This window comes from Neoarius graeffei, chromosome 18 (genome assembly GCF_027579695.1).
Source record: "Neoarius graeffei isolate fNeoGra1 chromosome 18, fNeoGra1.pri, whole genome shotgun sequence".
Lineage (NCBI taxonomy): Eukaryota > Metazoa > Chordata > Actinopteri > Siluriformes > Ariidae > Neoarius > Neoarius graeffei.
In genome coordinates this window covers 25,808,583-25,826,208 of record NC_083586.1, presented here as the reverse complement: position 1 = coordinate 25,826,208, position 17,626 = coordinate 25,808,583, and the positions used below count along the sequence as shown (strand labels likewise).

Genomic DNA, 17,626 nt, shown 5'->3' with positions numbered 1-17,626 from the left:
CGGCTTTCCATGGGTAGCTAGTAGGTGAGCTACCTTATAGCTCGCTCGGACAGCAGCCTGGTTGATCTGGGTTTGGCGAAGGAATACATTCTGTTGTGCAGCCAGTCCGCATTTCATCCTCCGAATCGTGTCTTCTCTTGTTTGCTCTCGCAAACTAGCATACTCTTTGTGGCAGGTTTTGTAGTGACGACACAGATTATATGCTTTGAAAACCGACACATTTTCTTTACGTATAAGACAAACTGCACGGTCCTTACACTGAACGAAAAAATAATCAGTGGTCCACTGTTCTTTAAAAACTCTGCACTCTCTGTCAGCTTTTCGCTGACCGCTAGCCATTTTGCTGTCCTGAACACTGACAGTTCTCTGCGCGTGCGCTGCCTGTCACTGCTTGATTGCGAACATATTATGACGAAAATTCGGAAAATATGAATAGCTCATTTTATAACTAAATATCAATTTTAATTGATAAAATCAACAAAATACAAGATGCAGAGATGTTATTTGCCAAAAAGCAATTTAAAAAAAATAGGCCATGACCACATTTGGGGATTGTCTCATAGGGCTGGTTCAAGTGGTGGGGGGCTGGGGGGCCGGTCAAAGGGGGGTGGCGGGCCGGAGTTGGCCCGCGGGCCGTAGTTTGGTGACCCCTGGTGTACAGCAATCTTCAAGTTATGCCACAGATTCTCAGTTGGATTGAGGTCTGGACTTTGACTAGGCCATTCCAAGACATTTAAATGTTTCCCTTTAAACCACTCCAGTGTAGCTTTTCCAATATGTTTAGGGTTATTGTCCTGCTGGAATGTGAACCTTTGTCCCAGTCTCAAACCTCTGGCTGACTCAAACAGGTTTTCCTCTAGAATTGCCCTGTATTTAGTGCCATCCATCTTTCCTTCAATCCTGACCAGCTTTCCTGTCCCTCCAGATGAAAAATATCCCCACACATGATGCTTCCATCACCATGCTTCACTGTTGGAATGGTGTTCTCAGGGTGATGGGAAGTGTTGGGTTTGCACCACACACGGCATTTCCCATGATGGCCAAAAAGTTCAATTTTAGTCTCATCTGACGAGAGAATCTTCTTCCATGTGTTTGGGGAGTCTGCCACATGCTGTTGGGCAAACTCCAAACATCTCATCTCATCTCATCTCATTATCTCTAGCCGCTTTATCCTTCTACAGGGTCGCAGGCAAGCTGGAGCCTATCCCAGCTGACTACGGGCGAAAGGCGGGGTACACCCTGGACAAGTCGCCAGGTCATCACAGGGCTGACACATAGACACAGACAACCATTCACACTCACATTCACACCTACGGTCAATTTAGAGTCACCAGTTAACCTAACCTGCATGTTTTTGGACTGTGGGGGAAACCGGAGCACCCGGAGGAAACCCACGTGGACACGGGGAGAACATGCAAACTCCTCACAGAAAGGCCCTTGCCGGCCCCAGGGCTCGAACCCAGGACCTTCTTGCTGTGAGGCGACAGCGCTAACCACTACACCACCGTGCCGCCAACTCCAAACATATTTTCTTATTTTTTTTCTTTAAGCAATTACTTTTTTTCTGGCCACTCATCCATAAAGCCCCACTCTGTGGAGTGTACAGCTTAAAGCAGATATGCAGAACCATGGCCTCACTTTCATTGATAAATGCCTTGAGACCTCAAGAATGGCACAGGAATAGTTTTAAGCATTAACAATAAATCTAACATAGTAATTTTTACGATTAAAGTGATTCATATATGTAGCGGTCTGGGTGAATGACTGACGTCCGCAGTGTCACAGCAGGAAGTCTCATCAGCATTTTCGCTATGCTAAAACACAGAGCTGACTGCAACTCCGATCCTCTATTTTGGGCTCATTTATTGCCATGCCACGTAGATGTGTTGCTGGCCAGTGCAGCAACATGACAGAAGGTGGATTTATGTTGCATTCATGGCCCAAGAATGTTCAAACTACAAAGATTTGGACGTTTTGTGAGAAGTTCACGGGCACATTGGGCGGTTACGAAGTGGTCTCTCCTCTGCTCTGCACATTTTACTGAGGACTCATACGAGACCTCTGATCTGTTGAGAAGCGTTGGCTATTAGCCTGTTTTGAAAGAGGGTGCAGTACCAACAATTAAATACAACTACAAGAAAAAGGAAGTATTTATTTTATTTTTTTAAAAAAGGAAAGTAAATTCAGTTACACCAGTTCTCCTGGAGTGTGAACTGAGGGTTGTTGGTAAAACCCGGGATGGAACGGGACGTGACATATCGCTCAGGCAGTGACCTCCCCGCGGTTGTTGCTAAAACCGGTGATGTCCTGTCCCGGGTTTTAGTAATTGCCTGAACCGAGCAGTAATGGTGGAGTATTCAGTATGGAGAAAATGGAGAATGAGTGGATCAGCCATCTGATTTCTCTGCTGGATATTGCTGCTATCTCGCCCTTATGTGGAAGAAGCGAATGAACGGAGAACTGAACGAACAACTGAAAGTCAGATTGTTTTGAAACAATTGGTAACAAGATCAGCCTTCAAGAAGCAAGAACACAGACAGGCAAGCTCCGACTCTCATTTGGATACAAAACAACAAAAACACGTTGTTTACCTGCATTTAGATTCATACATGTAACTTGTATTGTGTGTTTAAGTTACCGGTATAAGATTATTTAATTTGCTTCAGAATGTAATTGTCTCAGTTCATCTGATTATTTAATTAGCCTTTTATGTTTTTATCAGTGAAAATGCATGCATGTACATGTATGTTGCATAAGTTATAACACCTATCCTGTTTTAATGAGAGTCAACCTACAATCAATGAAGTCAAATCAGTCTTAGTTGAGCAAGTCGGTAACGATATTTCTTACTTTCACCATAAATTTTTATTTATATGACTTTGGTCTTTAGCTGTAAAACGCCTTGGCCTTAAAACCGGTTCCTGCTGTGACGTCACGCACTCGGGGCTGGCTGGCTCAGCGGGACAGCTCGAATGCCAACTCTGTGGTTGATTTTAACTCTCAAAAATATATACTTTTATTCCCATTTATGCAGCATACAAGAGTCAAGGATGGAGATACTATCCACTCAGAAATTTATTTAAAAATAAAGGTTCTGCGTATCTGTTTTAAGGTGTTCCTGTGGACAGATACTCCCATCTCTGCTGTGGATCTTTGCAGCTCCTTCAGTGTTATCTTTGGTGTCTTTGTTGAATCTCTGATTAATCCCCTCCTTGCCTGGCCTATGAGTTTTGGTGGGCGACCTTCTCTTGTCAGGTTTGTAGTGGTGCCATATTCTTTCCATTTTGCTATAATGGATTTAATGGTGCTCCCTGGGATATTCAAAGTTTGGGATTTTTTTTAATAACCCATACCTGATCCACACTTCTTCACAACTTTGTCTCTGACCTGTTTGGAGTGTTCCTTGGTTTTCATGTTGCTTGCCTCATAGTGTTGCAGAGTCAGGGTCCTTCCAGAACAGGTTGCTTTATACAGACATCATGTGACAGATCATTTGACACTTTGCACACAGGTGGATCTTAATCAACTAATTATGTGACTTATGAAGTTAATTGTTTGGACCAGCTCTTATCTAAGGGTTTCATACGAAAGGGGGTGAATGCACACTCCAGATTTCTGTTTTTTCATCTTAATTATTGTTTGTGTCACAATAAAAAAGAATTTGCACCTTTAAAGTGTTAGGCATGTTGTGTAAATGAAATGGTGCTAACTACCCCAAAATCTATTTTAATTCCATCCTGTAATGCAACAAAACAGGACAAACACCAAGGTGGATGAATACTTTTGCAAGACACTGGTCATTCTGCTACAGCAAACAAGTCCCTGTTTTTAGACCATTTTCTGCTCATCCATGTAGAAGAATAAAAAAAAGTCATAATGCAAACTGTAGTTACTGTAGTTGAATTTAAATCATGGTTTAAAAAGATTTGTAAAATATAATTTTCCCAAAATATAACAACCAACCTTTACATAAACAGTGTATGTAAACGTGAAACCACAGTGCTGAGCATCTGTAATTGGGTCAGTTAATACTTGTTGAATTCTATGTGGGAAACACCTTTATTTTTGAACTGATAGGAACATTTGTGAAACCTAAAATGCAAAATATTTTGCTGATATAAATTAATTTGCTTTTACTTTGAGAACAAATGGAAAACAATTATTTTTCTTTCCACAGGGAGTTTTGCCAAGGTTAAGAGCAATAACGTTGTTGAGGCTGAACCATCAGAATTGCATTTTAGTGGTTTTGAAGTGGGAAAAGATTACAGTAAGGTTGTGGTATGTGAAGTAGTTTTGAACAATAATTCTAAAATGTACACATTCTGTACATTGGGCCTCATTTATCAAGCCGAGAATGAATGGATTTATTTGTAAATAGTTTGTAGAAGCATTTATAACCCTAAATCATAAAAAGTTGGGACAGTATGGAAAAGGCAAATAAAAAAAGAAAATATTGATTGATTGATACTTCACCCTCTACGGTGCATATTATCATTAAACAGTTCAAGGAATCTGCAGGAATTTCGGTGCATAAAGGACAAAGGTGCAAGCCTAAGCTGAACACCTGTGATCTCCGATCCCACGGATCAAGAACTGCATCAATAACTGTCATTCATCTGTAGCTGATATAACCACATGGGCTCCAGACTACTTTGGCAAACCTTTGTCAAGCTCTACAATATGGAGTTACATCCACAAATGCCAGCTAAAATATTACTGTCCAAAAAGGAAGCCTTATGTTAACTGTTTCCAGAAGTGTTGTTGACCTCTCTGGGCGTGGAGACATGTGGGATTACATTACATTACATGGCATTTAGCAGGCACTCTTATCCAGAGCTTTTTTTTTTTTTAATTAATTTGTATATTATTATTACAACCCCGATTCCAAAAAGTTGGGACAAAATACAAATTGTAAATAAAAACGGAATGCAATGATGTGGAAGTTTCAAAATTCCATATTTTATTCAGAATAGAACATAGATGACATATCAAATGTTTAAACTGAGAAAATGTATCATTTAAAAAGAAAAATGAGGTGATTTTAAATTTCATGACAACAACACATCTCAAAAAAGTTGGGACAAGGTCATGTTTACCACTGTGAGACATCCCCTTTTCTCTTTACAACAGTCTGTAAACGTCTGGGGACTGAGGAGACAAGTTGCTCAAGTTTAGGGATAGGAATGTTAACCCGTTCTTGTCTAATGTAGGATTCTAGTTGCTCAACTGTCTTAGGTCTTTTTTGTCATATCTTCTGTTTTATGATGCGCCAAATGTTTTCTATGGGTGAAAGATCTGGACTGTAGGCTGGCCAGTTCAGTACCCGGACCCTTCTTCTACGCAGCCATGATGCTGTAATTGATGCAGTATATGGTTTGGCATTGTCATGTTGGAAAATGCAAGGTCTTCCCTGAAAGAGACGTTGTCTGGATAGGAGCATATGTTGCTCTAGAACCTGGATATACCTTTCAGCATTGATGGTGTCTTTCCAGATGTGTAAGCTGCCCATACCACACGCACTAATGCAACCTCATACCATCAGAGATGCAGGCTTCTGAACTGAGCGCTGATAACAACTTGGGTCGTCCTTCTTCTCTTTAGTCCGAATGACACAGTGTCCCTGATTTCCTTAAAGAACTTCAAATTTTGATTCATCTGACCACAGAACAGTTTTCCACTTTGCCACAGTCCATTTTAAATGAGTCTTGGCCCAGAGAAGATGTCTGCGCTTCTGGATCATGTTTAGATACGGCTTCTTCTTTGAACTATAGAGTTTTAGCTGGCAACGGCGGATGTCCCGAAGAATTGTGTTCACAGATAATGTTCTCTGGAAATATTCCTGAGCCCATTTTGTGATTTCCAATACAGAAGCATGCCTGTATGTGACGCAGTGCCATCTAAGTGCCCAAAGATCACGGGCACCCAGTATGGTTTACCGGCCTTGACCCTTACGCACAGAGATTCTTCCAGATTTTCTGAATCTTTTGATGCACTGAACACCTGTGATCTCTGATCCCTCAGATCAAGAACTGAAGGTATGCACTGTAGATGATGATATGTTCAAACTCTTTGCAATTTTACACTGTCGAACTCCTTTCTGATATTGCTCCACTATTTGTCGGCGCAGAATTAGGGGGATTGCCAATCCTCTTCCCATCTTTACTTCTGAGAGCCGCTGCCACTCCAAGATGTTCTTTTTATACCCAGTCATGTTGATGACCTATTGCCAATTGACCTCATGAGTTGCAATTTGGTCCTCCAGCTGTTCCTTTTTTGTACCTTTAACTTTTCCAGCCTCTTATTGCCCCTGTCCCAACTTTTTTGAGATGTGTTGCTGTCATGAAATTTCAAATGAGCCAATATTTGGCATGAAATTTCAAAATGTCTCACTTTTGACATTTGATATGTTGTCTATGTTCTATTGTGAATACAGTATCGGTTTTTGAGATTTGTAAATTATTGCATTCTGTTTTTATTTACAATTTGTACTTTGTCCCAAGGCAGCACGGTGGTGTTGTGGTTAGCACTGTCGCCTCACAGCAAGAAGGTCCGGGTTCGAGCCCCGTGGCCGGCGAGGGCCTTTCTGTGCGGAGTTTGCATGTTCTCCCCGTGTCCGCGTGGGTTTCCTCTGGGTGCTCCGGTTTCCCCCACAGTCCAAAGACATGCAGGTTAGGTTAACTGGTGACTCTAAATTGACTGTAGGTGTGAGTGTGAATGGTTGTCTGTGTCTATGTGTCAGCCCTGTGATAACCTCGCGACTTGTCCAGGGTGTACCCCGCCTTTTGCCCATAGTCAGCTGGGATAGGCTCCAGCTAGAAGGATAAAGCGGCTAGAGATAATGAGATGAGATGAGACTTTGTCCCAACTTTTTTGGAATCAGGGTTGTATTATTATTATTTTTATTATTATTATTTTATGTTTGTGCAGTTTGATGTTTGTTTTTGTTTGAGTGTTTTTGCCCCTCGGTTGTGGTGTAGCTCCGGACCTAGTTTTGGGCGTAAGTTCCCTCCAGGCCTTGGTTCGCCGTGGGTGATACCTGTGCTCCTAGCTATGGACTGCAGTGAGCTCGTTGCTCATTTTAACATCGTGGTTGTCCAGCGCTCTGTGAAGCAGTGCTTTAGTGCTTGGCGTGATGTTCCGGGCGATGTTGCTCGGTGGCGTCGTGGCGGCTGTGCAGGTGGTTTGGGACATACCAGCGCTCCGCGTGGCGGTGCGTCTATGCCTCGCTTTGTGGATCCATGGTGCTGTGTTCTGAGTGATGTTGCCCTGTGCCATCGTGGCAGCTGTGCTGGCTGTGTGGGACTTATTTTCGTGCGCCTTTTGGTGGGAGTCCCACCGTGGGACTGTGACTGCTACACCATTGGAATGACATCCTGACCTCTATTTGGTGGACTTTTTTTTTTTCCTATAATTGTAAAGCGACCTTGGGTTTTGAGAAAGGCACTATATAAATTGAAATTATTATTATTATTATTATTATTATTATTATTATTATCTAGAGCGACGTACAGCGAGTGCAAAGTCAGGCACACGAAGTGCTGAACTTCTAGACAAGACAGTTCTAGTGCCAACTGAACAAGTAACAGCAATACTTCGTGTAATATGCTATTGAAATACTAATACTCAAACAGCCAAGCAAACAAATCAACCATACAAAGTATAACTAAAATAGAGAACACAAAACAGCTAACTCCAGACTAGACTGTACACAGCCTGGATTGGTCTAGACCAAAACGCAGCTACACAATGGGCAGGGAAGAAGGGGAGAGGTGCAGCCTGAAGAGGTGAGTCTTCAGTCTGTGCTTGAAGGTGGTCAGGGAGTTGGCAGTTCTGACCTCAGTGGGAAGGTCATTTCTCCAACGGGGAACCAGGACAGACAGTAGTCTTGAGCAGGCTGGGCAGGAGCAGCCAGGTGACCAGTAGTAGTGGAGCATAGGGATCTGGCTGGCATGTAGGGGTGGATCTAACTCTGGAGATATGCTGGCCTAGAGCCTGGTAAGCTAGCATCAGTGTCTTAAATTTGATGCGAGCTGCGATAGGTAACTGGTGCAGGTTGGCAAGCAGAGGGGTGACATGGGAAGAATGAGGGAGGTTGTAGACCAGGTGAGCTGCAGCATTCTGGATGAGCTGCAGGGGTCTGATGGCAGAAACTGGAAGGCCAGCAAGGAGAGAGTTGCAGTAGTCCAAGCAGGAGAGGATCAATGCTTGGACCAGGAGCTGAGTAGAGTAGGTGGTAAAAAAAAAAAAAAGGCAGATCCTTCGGATGTTGTAGAGGAGGAACCTACATGCCCGAGTCACTACAGCGATGTTTGCTGAGGAGGAGAGTTTGTCGTCGAACACAACCCCTAGGTTCTTTGCTCTGGGTGAAGGAGACCTAGAGATGTCCCCCAGGGAGATGACTATGGCTACGTTTATATTAGACCGTATCTGTCTCGTTTTCTTCGCAGATACACTATCCGTTTACATTAAACCACCTGGAAACGCCGGGAAACGGGAATCCGCCAGCGTCCACGTATTCAATCCAGATCGTATCTGGTCCGGTGCTGTGTAAACATTGAGATACGCGGATACGCTGTGCTGAGCTCTAGCTGGCGTCCTCATTGGACAACGTCACTGTGACATCCACCTTCCTGATTTGCTGGCGTTGGTCATGTGACGCGACTGCTGAAAAACGGCGCGGACTTCCGCCTTGTATCACCTTTCATTAAAGAGTATAAAAGTATGAAAATACTGCAAATACTGATGCAAATACTGCCCATTGTGTAGTTATGATTGTCTTTAGGCTTGCCATCCTTCCACTTGCAAGTGTTAAGTGATATGCGCTGGGATCACACACACAGCGGCTCAGTCCCGAAAACACTGCTAGTGTGCTTCACTCGCGCACTCTGTGAGCTGCGCAGGGCCGGAGTGCGCACCCTCCAGAGGGCACTCGCTGTTCAGGGCGGAGTGATTTGGAGCGCAGGATGCCTGCGGAGCCGAGCGTATCCGCGTATTGGTATTGTTGTGTGCACGCGAATCGTGTATTGGTGTTGCTGTGTGCACACTAATCGTTTTAAAAACGTTCATCTGATGATCCGCTGATATGGTCTAATGTAAACATGGGCTATGTCCAGAGGTGGAGAGGAAGGATCAGGAATGCAGATTACCTCTGTCTTGCCTGGGTTGAGCTTCAGGTGATGGTTGGCCATCCAGCTCATCACGCAGGCAAGCAGAGATGTCAGCAGAGACCTGTGTGTCAGAAGGAGGAAAAGAGAGAAACAGTTGGATGTCATCAGCATAGCAGTGGTAGGATAGACCATGGGCAGAAATAATTGGTCCAAGAGACTGGGTGTAGAGGGAGAAGCGGACCACCAAGGACTGAACCTTGAGGGACATCGGTTGTAAGTGTGTGTGGTACTGATACAGTATCAGACCAGGTAACCTGGAAGGAGCGACCAGAGAAGTAGGACTTAAACCAGTCTAGGGCTGTCCCTCAGAGCCTTAGAGCTGATAAGGATGACAGGAGGATGGAGTGATCAACAGTGTCAAATGCAGCAGAAAGATCAAGGAGAATCAGGACCGAGGAGAGGGAGGCGGCACATGCTGCATGAAGTGCCTCACTGACGGAGAGAAGTGCAGTCTCGGTTGAGTGTCCAGCTCAGAAGCTGGACTGTTGGGGATCCAGGAGGTTGTTCCGTGAGAGAAAAGAGGAGAGTTGGTTAGCAATAGCATGCTCAAGTGTCTTTGACAGGAAGGGGAGAAGAGAAATGGGGCGGTAACTCTGGATGACAGAGGGGTCTAAGGTGGGTTTTTTTCAGCAGAGGGGTGATGTGGGCCTGTTTGAAGCTGGAGGGAAAGTACGCAGAGGACAAGGAGGAGTTGATGAGGGAGGTGATAAATGGGAGGATGTCAGGAATGATGGTCTGGAGGAGGGATGAGGGGATAGGGTCAAGGGCACAGGTGGTCAGACAGTGAGAGAGCAGGAGCTGGGAGACATCTGAAGTGGAAAGAGGGGAAAAAGCAGAGAGCAAGGGGAAGAGGATGGGGAGGGGTGGGTGGGTGAGGCAGGCGTGGTGAAGAAGTTGTGGATGGCTGTGATCTTCTCTTCAAAAAAGACCACAAAGTCCTCTGCAGTGATGGAGAACTGAGCTGCAGCTGGTGGAGAGTTGAGGAGAGAAGAGAAAACAGTTGACAAGGGTTGGAGATGGAGGTATGAATTTGAGTGATAAAACTTGATCTTGGCTGATTTGAATGAGGCTGTGAATTCAGCAAGGAGGGACTGGTAGTGGGACAGGTCGGCAGGGGCCCTGGATTTTCTCCACTTCCTGTCTGCTACATGGAGACCGATTCTGTAGGAGCGAAGTATTTCAGACATCCAGGGACGAGGTGGGGAAGATCTTGCTGGCCTGGAGACAAGAGGTGATAATGTGTCCAGTGATGATGAGAGAGAGGAGAGCAGGGAGGATGCAGCAGATTCAGTGGGGATATGTCTGTGAAGGTTCTCAGTCATCCAGGTCATCGTAAACCATAGGTGCTAAAGAAGGCAGCTGGACTTGCTTGAAATTCTTGAAGAAGTTTCACCTCTTATCCGAAAGGCTTCTTCGTTTCTGTCTGACTAGCAGGGAGTTCCAGGTATTTATCTTCTAGTGGACCAAAAGCAACCCAAAGGAGAGTCGTTGAGGTCACATGGGTCGTTGACACTCTCAATCATCCTGTAGGTCTTAGGGTCACTGGAGACCAAGTGTGAATGGTGTTAGCAGGCTAGAGGGTCGTTAGGGTGATCTGTGGGTCATTGGCTCTCTCTGCCATCATGTAAGTCATTGAAGTCAGGTGAGTCTTGGTGTGGATGTGTATTCAGTTTTCTGGGAAGTGTGCCAAGGACTGCATTGTAGGTAGCTTATAAGTGGTGTCTCATACCACCTCCTCTGTTCAGTGATGGTTGTTCCAGGTTGAGGAAGAGGGAGGGAGGAGAAATGAAGTGGCGGTCAGACAGATGGAGAGGGGTAACTGGGATCTGAGGCAGAGCAGTTTCAGAGGAGGTCGAGAAGGGTTGGAGGATAGTTCAGCAGGGAGAGATCAAAGGAGTGGAGTAGGGGAAGGAAGGCAGCAGAGTGGGAGGCTTCTAGGTGGAGGTTGAAGTCTCCCAGGAGCATTAGTGGGGGGACCAAAACACAGTGGAAATGTGTATTATGTTCAGATGAATCAGTTTTCTAGGTTTCTTTTGTAAGAAATAGATGCCATGTGTTCTGGACCAAAGACAAAAAGAACCATCTGGACTATTACCAGCAACAAGTCCAAAAGCCAGGGTCTGTTACGGTATGGGGTTGTGTCAGTGCCATTGGTAAAGGTAACTTACACTTCTGTGATGGCAACATTAATGCAGAAAAGTGCATTGAGATTTTGGAGCAACATATTCTGCCTTCAGGACGACATCTTTTCCAGGGATATTTCAATGCAATGCAAAACCACCTTCTGCACACATTACAAAGGTATGGCTACAGAAGAAGAGGGTGCCTGTCGCCTCTGTTACCTATAGAAAATGTTTGCTAATTTTTAAATGAAACATATTACAACGATGATCCTGTACTGTGCACCTTAAGACCAGTTTTCAGGAAGAATGGGACAAAATAACACCTGAAATACTTAATCACTTGATGTTTTCAATCCCTAAACATCTTTTAAGTGTTCTGAGAAGGAATGGCAACATTAAACAGTGGTAAATGCTTTACCTCCCCAACTTTTTTTGAAATGTCCTGCAAGAATCAAATTTGAAACAAGTGTTTATGTTGAAAAAAAAATCATGAAGTAAAACATCAAATAATGTGCTTTTGTGTTGTTTTGAGTGCAACACAGGTCAAAGATTATTTACAAATTATTGTTTTCAGTTTTAATTACAATTTCAACCTACTGTCCCAACTTTTTCTGTTTTGGAGTTGTACACAAGAAATTTAGTATTCATGAATATCCTGTCATTTTGGAAAAACATTTGGATCCCACTCATGCTCCTGAGTGTGTGTAAATTAACAGAAGAAATAACTAACTAACCTCAATTGATTGACTTCAAATTATATAATTTGCTATGATTTACTGCAGTTTTACATGCAGATTACGCTGTCACATTTAAATAGTATTTCAGTTATAGACACACATGAAATTACATATGAAAAAAGAAAGAAATCTAGTAAACACAAATCCCTAAATTAAGACAAATCAGACCAGTCATTCCATTAAAACCTCACTCACAACCCACCGTACATGCTGCTACAGGCAGTCTACGGTAAAAAATTTGGCAAAACCGTGCTCGAGACTTGCACGACACTTGTGTGTGTTCAGCGCCGTAGAAGGTCGCAGACTGCCCGTGGAGACTTTTGGACACATGCAAATTCTATGGGTCTTGCGACAAATCAAGAACGCATACACTACGTACTCCTTTTGTACGCCTGAACCAAGTCAGCAGCACGGCTAGTAGGGGCTTTTTGCGATGACAGTAAGACGCATGAGTGACGCACGGTCATTGTATGAGTGACGTGCCTCAGAAGTACTGCACAAGTATTCCACACTTGCTATTTGTGCGGCCCGCAAGACAGAAGTACATCTCACTTTCTACCCCTATGTGTGGTGCGCACACAGTGCACGCAACCTGCACGCAGCGCACGCGATCTGCATGCGACATGAGGAGCAAGACTCTGGGTATATATATTGGGGAGGAACCAAGGAACCGATCATGTAGCGTGTACCATTTTAGAAAGGAAGAAGACCACCTCATTTGCTGTTTTTATTTGAGTATATGTTTAATTTACCATGCAAACGTCAAATAATAAAACATGAGTATAAGGGAATAATGCATTTTATTACATTGTAAAAAAATCCCAACTAAATATCCCAACAGTTTGAGCACTGAAATACACTTTGACTCCGAGCTGCTGTCCTGCTCCTACTCCTGCTGAGTGGTGGGAGGGGGTGTCGGGATGTCCTTGTCCTTATCACTGAGCATGGCACTATGGCCTGACAGTCAGTGCGTTTACATGCACATAGAGAGAATCGAATTTCTGCCGTTGCTCAACTGAAATCGAAGTTCAAAATGCCATGTATACACCTTAATTCAGCTGAAATTGAACCGAACTTGATTTCTCGGAATCGAGCTACACGACCTAGATTATGCGATTTCTGCCAAGCTACTTAGTGCATGTATACCCTTTTGAGCTACGTATTCAAGCTACTTACTTCAGCACTGCCCCTTCCAGAAGTGACGAGTGACGAGACCACAAGGGAAACACAACAGCCTCGGTCGGCATGACAACGAATCATGACAACGGCATGAATCTTTTCTTTTTGTGGCATTGTTTGCACTGTTAAAATTTAGCTCACTTACTGTATCACCAAATACATCTGTACAGCTGTTGCATAGCTGTGAATTGTGTACATAAACAAGTCACTGTATTTGTGTGTGTGTGTATATATATATATATATATATATATATATATATATATATATATATATATATGTCCAACATCTGAAGAATGTCAATAAAAGCAAAACAATTGAACTTTTTGTGTGTTTATTAAGACATAAGTTAAATTGTAAGCAAAAAAATATATATTTTTTTGTAAGCAAAAAATGGACTTTAGAAAAATATTATTGTGCAAAATAAGTTGTCTTACAAAACAGTGGTCTGCGCAGGACAGTTTGTAGCCATACAGTCTGTTAGAGCAAGCCTAACAGCTTGAACACGGAACTGCCAGTGTTGCCAGATTGGGGGTTTTAAGTGCATTTTAGTGGATTTGAACATGTTTTGGGCTGGAATACGTCAGCAGTATCTGGCAACACTATAGCTCTTCTTCATGACGACAACCGGCAGTGTACCAACACGATGGGGCGTGTAGCACCACGTGTGGCTCGGGTGCAGAATGCACCTTGCACAATAGCCCGATTTCACTTGTGCATGTAGGATTGGATTTCTCTGGCACCCCTGCTGGGACCCTTTGCTCGATTACCAACAGCAGCTCGATTTGGACGTGCATGTAAACGTACTGAGTGATGATGGGATTGCAATGTCCTCACTCCTGGGCGTCGTTAGCTGAAACATACATGAATATCAGCATATATAATGTTAATTACCGAAATGAATGTTTAAAGTGTATGTATTATAGTGCAAGAGGTTTAATTAGTATTTACCTGTGAAAATACCTCTGGCGGGGTGCTGTGCCTTCTGCCGGCTTGAAGGCACAGCATACTTCTCCCTGTCCGTGCAGGGCTCGCCGGTGCTGCTATCATCATCATCATCATCATCATCATCAAATTCTTCCTCCTCCTCCCCCTCTGTTGTTTCAGGCTGGGTTACTTCACTTTTGCTCGCTTCTTCTTGGGTCCCATTTTCTAAACTTTAAACTGAAATTCTTTAAATTTTTCCCACAAAATATCCAATGTTCTTCAGTCGAAAGACAGATGCAGAATGCTGCAGACACGCTGGTTTTGTACCCACTCCTGGCTCGCGTCACACGCAAGTTATGAGTGATTGTAATGTGCTAATCACTTGCGTCACACATGCTTCACAAGTGCAGCCCGAACTTGTAGTGCAGGAAACTGGTAAAATGCAAATCACACACACTTCACACTCACTGAACACGCACTGATCACATGCGTCAGACATGTGCTTTCCACGGGCTAACGGTGCAATTTTTCCCATGCCTTGAGGAAGTCAGGTGTGCAACCTGTACTTGACAAGTACTTTGCCTGTACTCCTCCCCCAAACTTTTCCCCGGGTTCACCGCAGCCCTGCGAGCTACCAAACCATGCAATCTGTGTGTGTCCAAAACACTTACGGCAGGTTGTAAGCGAGGCTTAAGAATGCCACAGTTTGAAAGGAGGATGGGCTGCAGTGATGCAGGCAGTGTGTAAGTTGTTTCCAATTGCCACAGGATCTGTTTGTAATGCTGCACAACACTTTAAAATTGCAGTTTAACACCACTTACTTACTGATCTGGTAGGCCTATGTCTCAAGCTCCAAGGTGCCATATGGACCCTTTTCAGTCACGTGACCTTCGTAAACGCGACCGCCATTTTGGACATGTAGTGGACTTCGGCTCAAATCGGTTTGAATGTGAGGAAGGCGACAAACATAAAAGAAAAAGGAGCGAGATGCAGAAAACTGTATTTACTAGTTTACTGTAATTATGATCTGGCAGCTATTTACACCCGATCCAGTGTAAATAGCTGCCGGAGCCAAGGTCCGGCCGGGCCGCGAGCGAGCGTGCGCCGGCTCCGCGGCCGCCGGCTCTGGCCGGGCCGCGAGCGAGCGCGCGCCGGCTCCGCGGCCGCCGGCTCCGCGGCCGTTGGCTCCGCGGCCGCCGGCTCCGGCCGGGCCACAAGCGAGTGCGCTCCGGAACCTTGGACGTTGGCTCCGGCGGCTATTTACACTGGATCCGGTGTAAATAGCTGCCAGATCATAATTACAGTAAACTAGAATGGAATGTTAACAGCAATGTAATGCCTTTTCTGGCTAATTTTATTCGTCTTACCTCCAACAAAGTGGTCACTACACAAGCGTTGGTATGCCGCTATCCGTCTTCTCCGTCGGTCAGCATCTACCGGGATCCGATAAAATGATAACCCTTGCCTTGTTTGTTGATGGTTACTACATCCAGGTGCACAACAATATAGTGGCATGATGGAAGTCTTGCTGAAAATAAACACTTTCTTTGCTGCCGTTCCTCAATGCTGGCTGTGGTAAACTACTGGTAGTACACGTCCAAAATGGCGGCCGCGTTTGTCGTGACGTCACGTGAAAAGGGTCCATACTCCCTAGTGTGCTGCATTCTGAAATGATTTTCCTGTGAAGCCCTCCTGCTTTTCCAAGGCTGTGAGCTTTGACTGTTATTGAGTTTTGGGTGTCACCGAGTGCAAATCAAATTTGCCATGTATGCATTTGGTAATATTTATCAGTGATTGGTGTTCATCAACATATAAGTGAGTACAAAGAAAATAATTGTTTCTAACACTTTTGTAAATCTGGTGCAAATATTTTGTTTGGTTTGTCTTACTCAAATCTATACAAACTTTACTAAAGCATTGATAAATGAGGCCCTTTTTTCTAAAAGTGATTTATTGATATTAGGCTCAGTTTTCTATATGCGCAAAAAGAAAGTAAGTAGTAATTGGTATTTCATTATTTGTAATTGGGAAGTCATTTTTTTTTATCTTAATAGAAACTGATTAATATTTCTCCTGAGATGATCTCTCTCCACATTCTTCCTACCCAAACCAAGTACTTTCGAACTGAATATACACAAAAGGTAATTATGCAAATAGAGAATTGATAATTTCATTGGTTAGTCTTGGAATATATATTTCTGTCCTCATTATTGCTTACTATTTATAAACATTCAGGTGTGTTTTGAATGTAGGGTCCACTAGTTCCAGGTCTTGCTCACACTGTTACGGTGCACTTCAGTCCAAATGAGTGGCGCTACTTTTTTGACAGCATCCGGATTTACTGCAAGGTCAGGCTATTATTTTGTTTTGTTACATTAGCATTACATACAGACAAGAAATGCTATAACACATATGTGGATGCCCAGACTTCATTGAATGTGCTATGTGTTTGTTTTTCTTTAGGGGGAAGAGAACTTGCTGGTTACAATTCATGCTTATCCTGTCATTGATGATCTTAATATTCCACCTCACATAAGCCTGTTTCCTGTGCCATTGGGACACAGGTACCTGGCCATCCTTTTAATAGCTGATTATTGTTTACATCTTCACATAATATTTTGAGGCCTTAGGCTTTATATTGAAACATGTTGTATGTTAAACTCAGTTATAACTTTATTTCATGTAAGGCAGAGTTTTTTTTTTTATCTTGTATATTTTATGTTAAAAATGTTTATATGTCATTCATCTTAGTGATCATGTTCCAAAGGTACAAAAGAGAATGCAGAAATGGTTTTGTTTAAAGATCAATATCCCTTCCTATTTCTATCTGTCATATACTAATGATTCAAAATAGTATAAGTCCTAGGCTGACTTCCACAGCTATGAAAGTAAGACACTTACCTATCCATATCTGTTCACCAGACACAGTCAGCTTGTAAATAGTTTATTCTGAGAGATGTAAAGGGTATTAATTAGAAATGTTCCTGCTTCTTCTTCTTCTTCTTCTTCTTGTGTTGTTGTTGTGGGCAGCTAAAACTCTACAAGTCATGTTTTACTGTCTTTTTATTTAAAGCTCCACTTGTGTGATTCCTCTGAGCTGCAGGTGTCCAGTAGACTTTGAGTTCCAGGTGCACTGCTTGAAGTCTCACAAGGCATTTAGCATATATCCTTTGTCAGGTGATGTCTCTTGTCTAAGAAATGCTTATAGGGCTGTATTCAGACTTGGAGGCATAATGCCAATATAAACACAGAGAAAATTACTTGTATTAAGAGATGAGTTACACAGTTACTTAAGTGGATTTTCTGGGATCCCCATTTCAGAGAATGTAAATTGTCTGTGTGTAGCTCATGCCTCCGGAGTTGCCAGATTTTTCTGAAGTAGAAGCATTTGAGGTTATGCATGAATGTCTAGAGTCGAGACTCGAGACCACTGGCTTTAAGCCTGAAAATAATGGATAGAAAATGTGGACTGAAAGATAGTGTTTTCTCTTTGCT

At 43.3% G+C, this 17,626-nt stretch overlaps 1 protein-coding gene across 1 annotated transcript in view; it reads left to right on the top strand.

Moving 5' to 3' along the window:
- The window catches only part of cfap221 (cilia and flagella associated protein 221), a 165,795-nt gene that overhangs the window by 12,197 nt on the left and 135,972 nt on the right, over positions 1-17,626 (top strand). Inside the window, exons 2-5 of the mRNA XM_060898269.1 lie at positions 16,186-16,272; positions 16,384-16,479; positions 16,595-16,695; positions 17,205-17,308. Coding sequence (XP_060754252.1) covers positions 16,210-16,272; positions 16,384-16,479; positions 16,595-16,695; positions 17,205-17,308 — 364 coding nt within the window. The 5' untranslated portion in view covers positions 16,186-16,209. The remainder of the gene's footprint in view (positions 1-16,185; positions 16,273-16,383; positions 16,480-16,594; positions 16,696-17,204; positions 17,309-17,626) is intronic.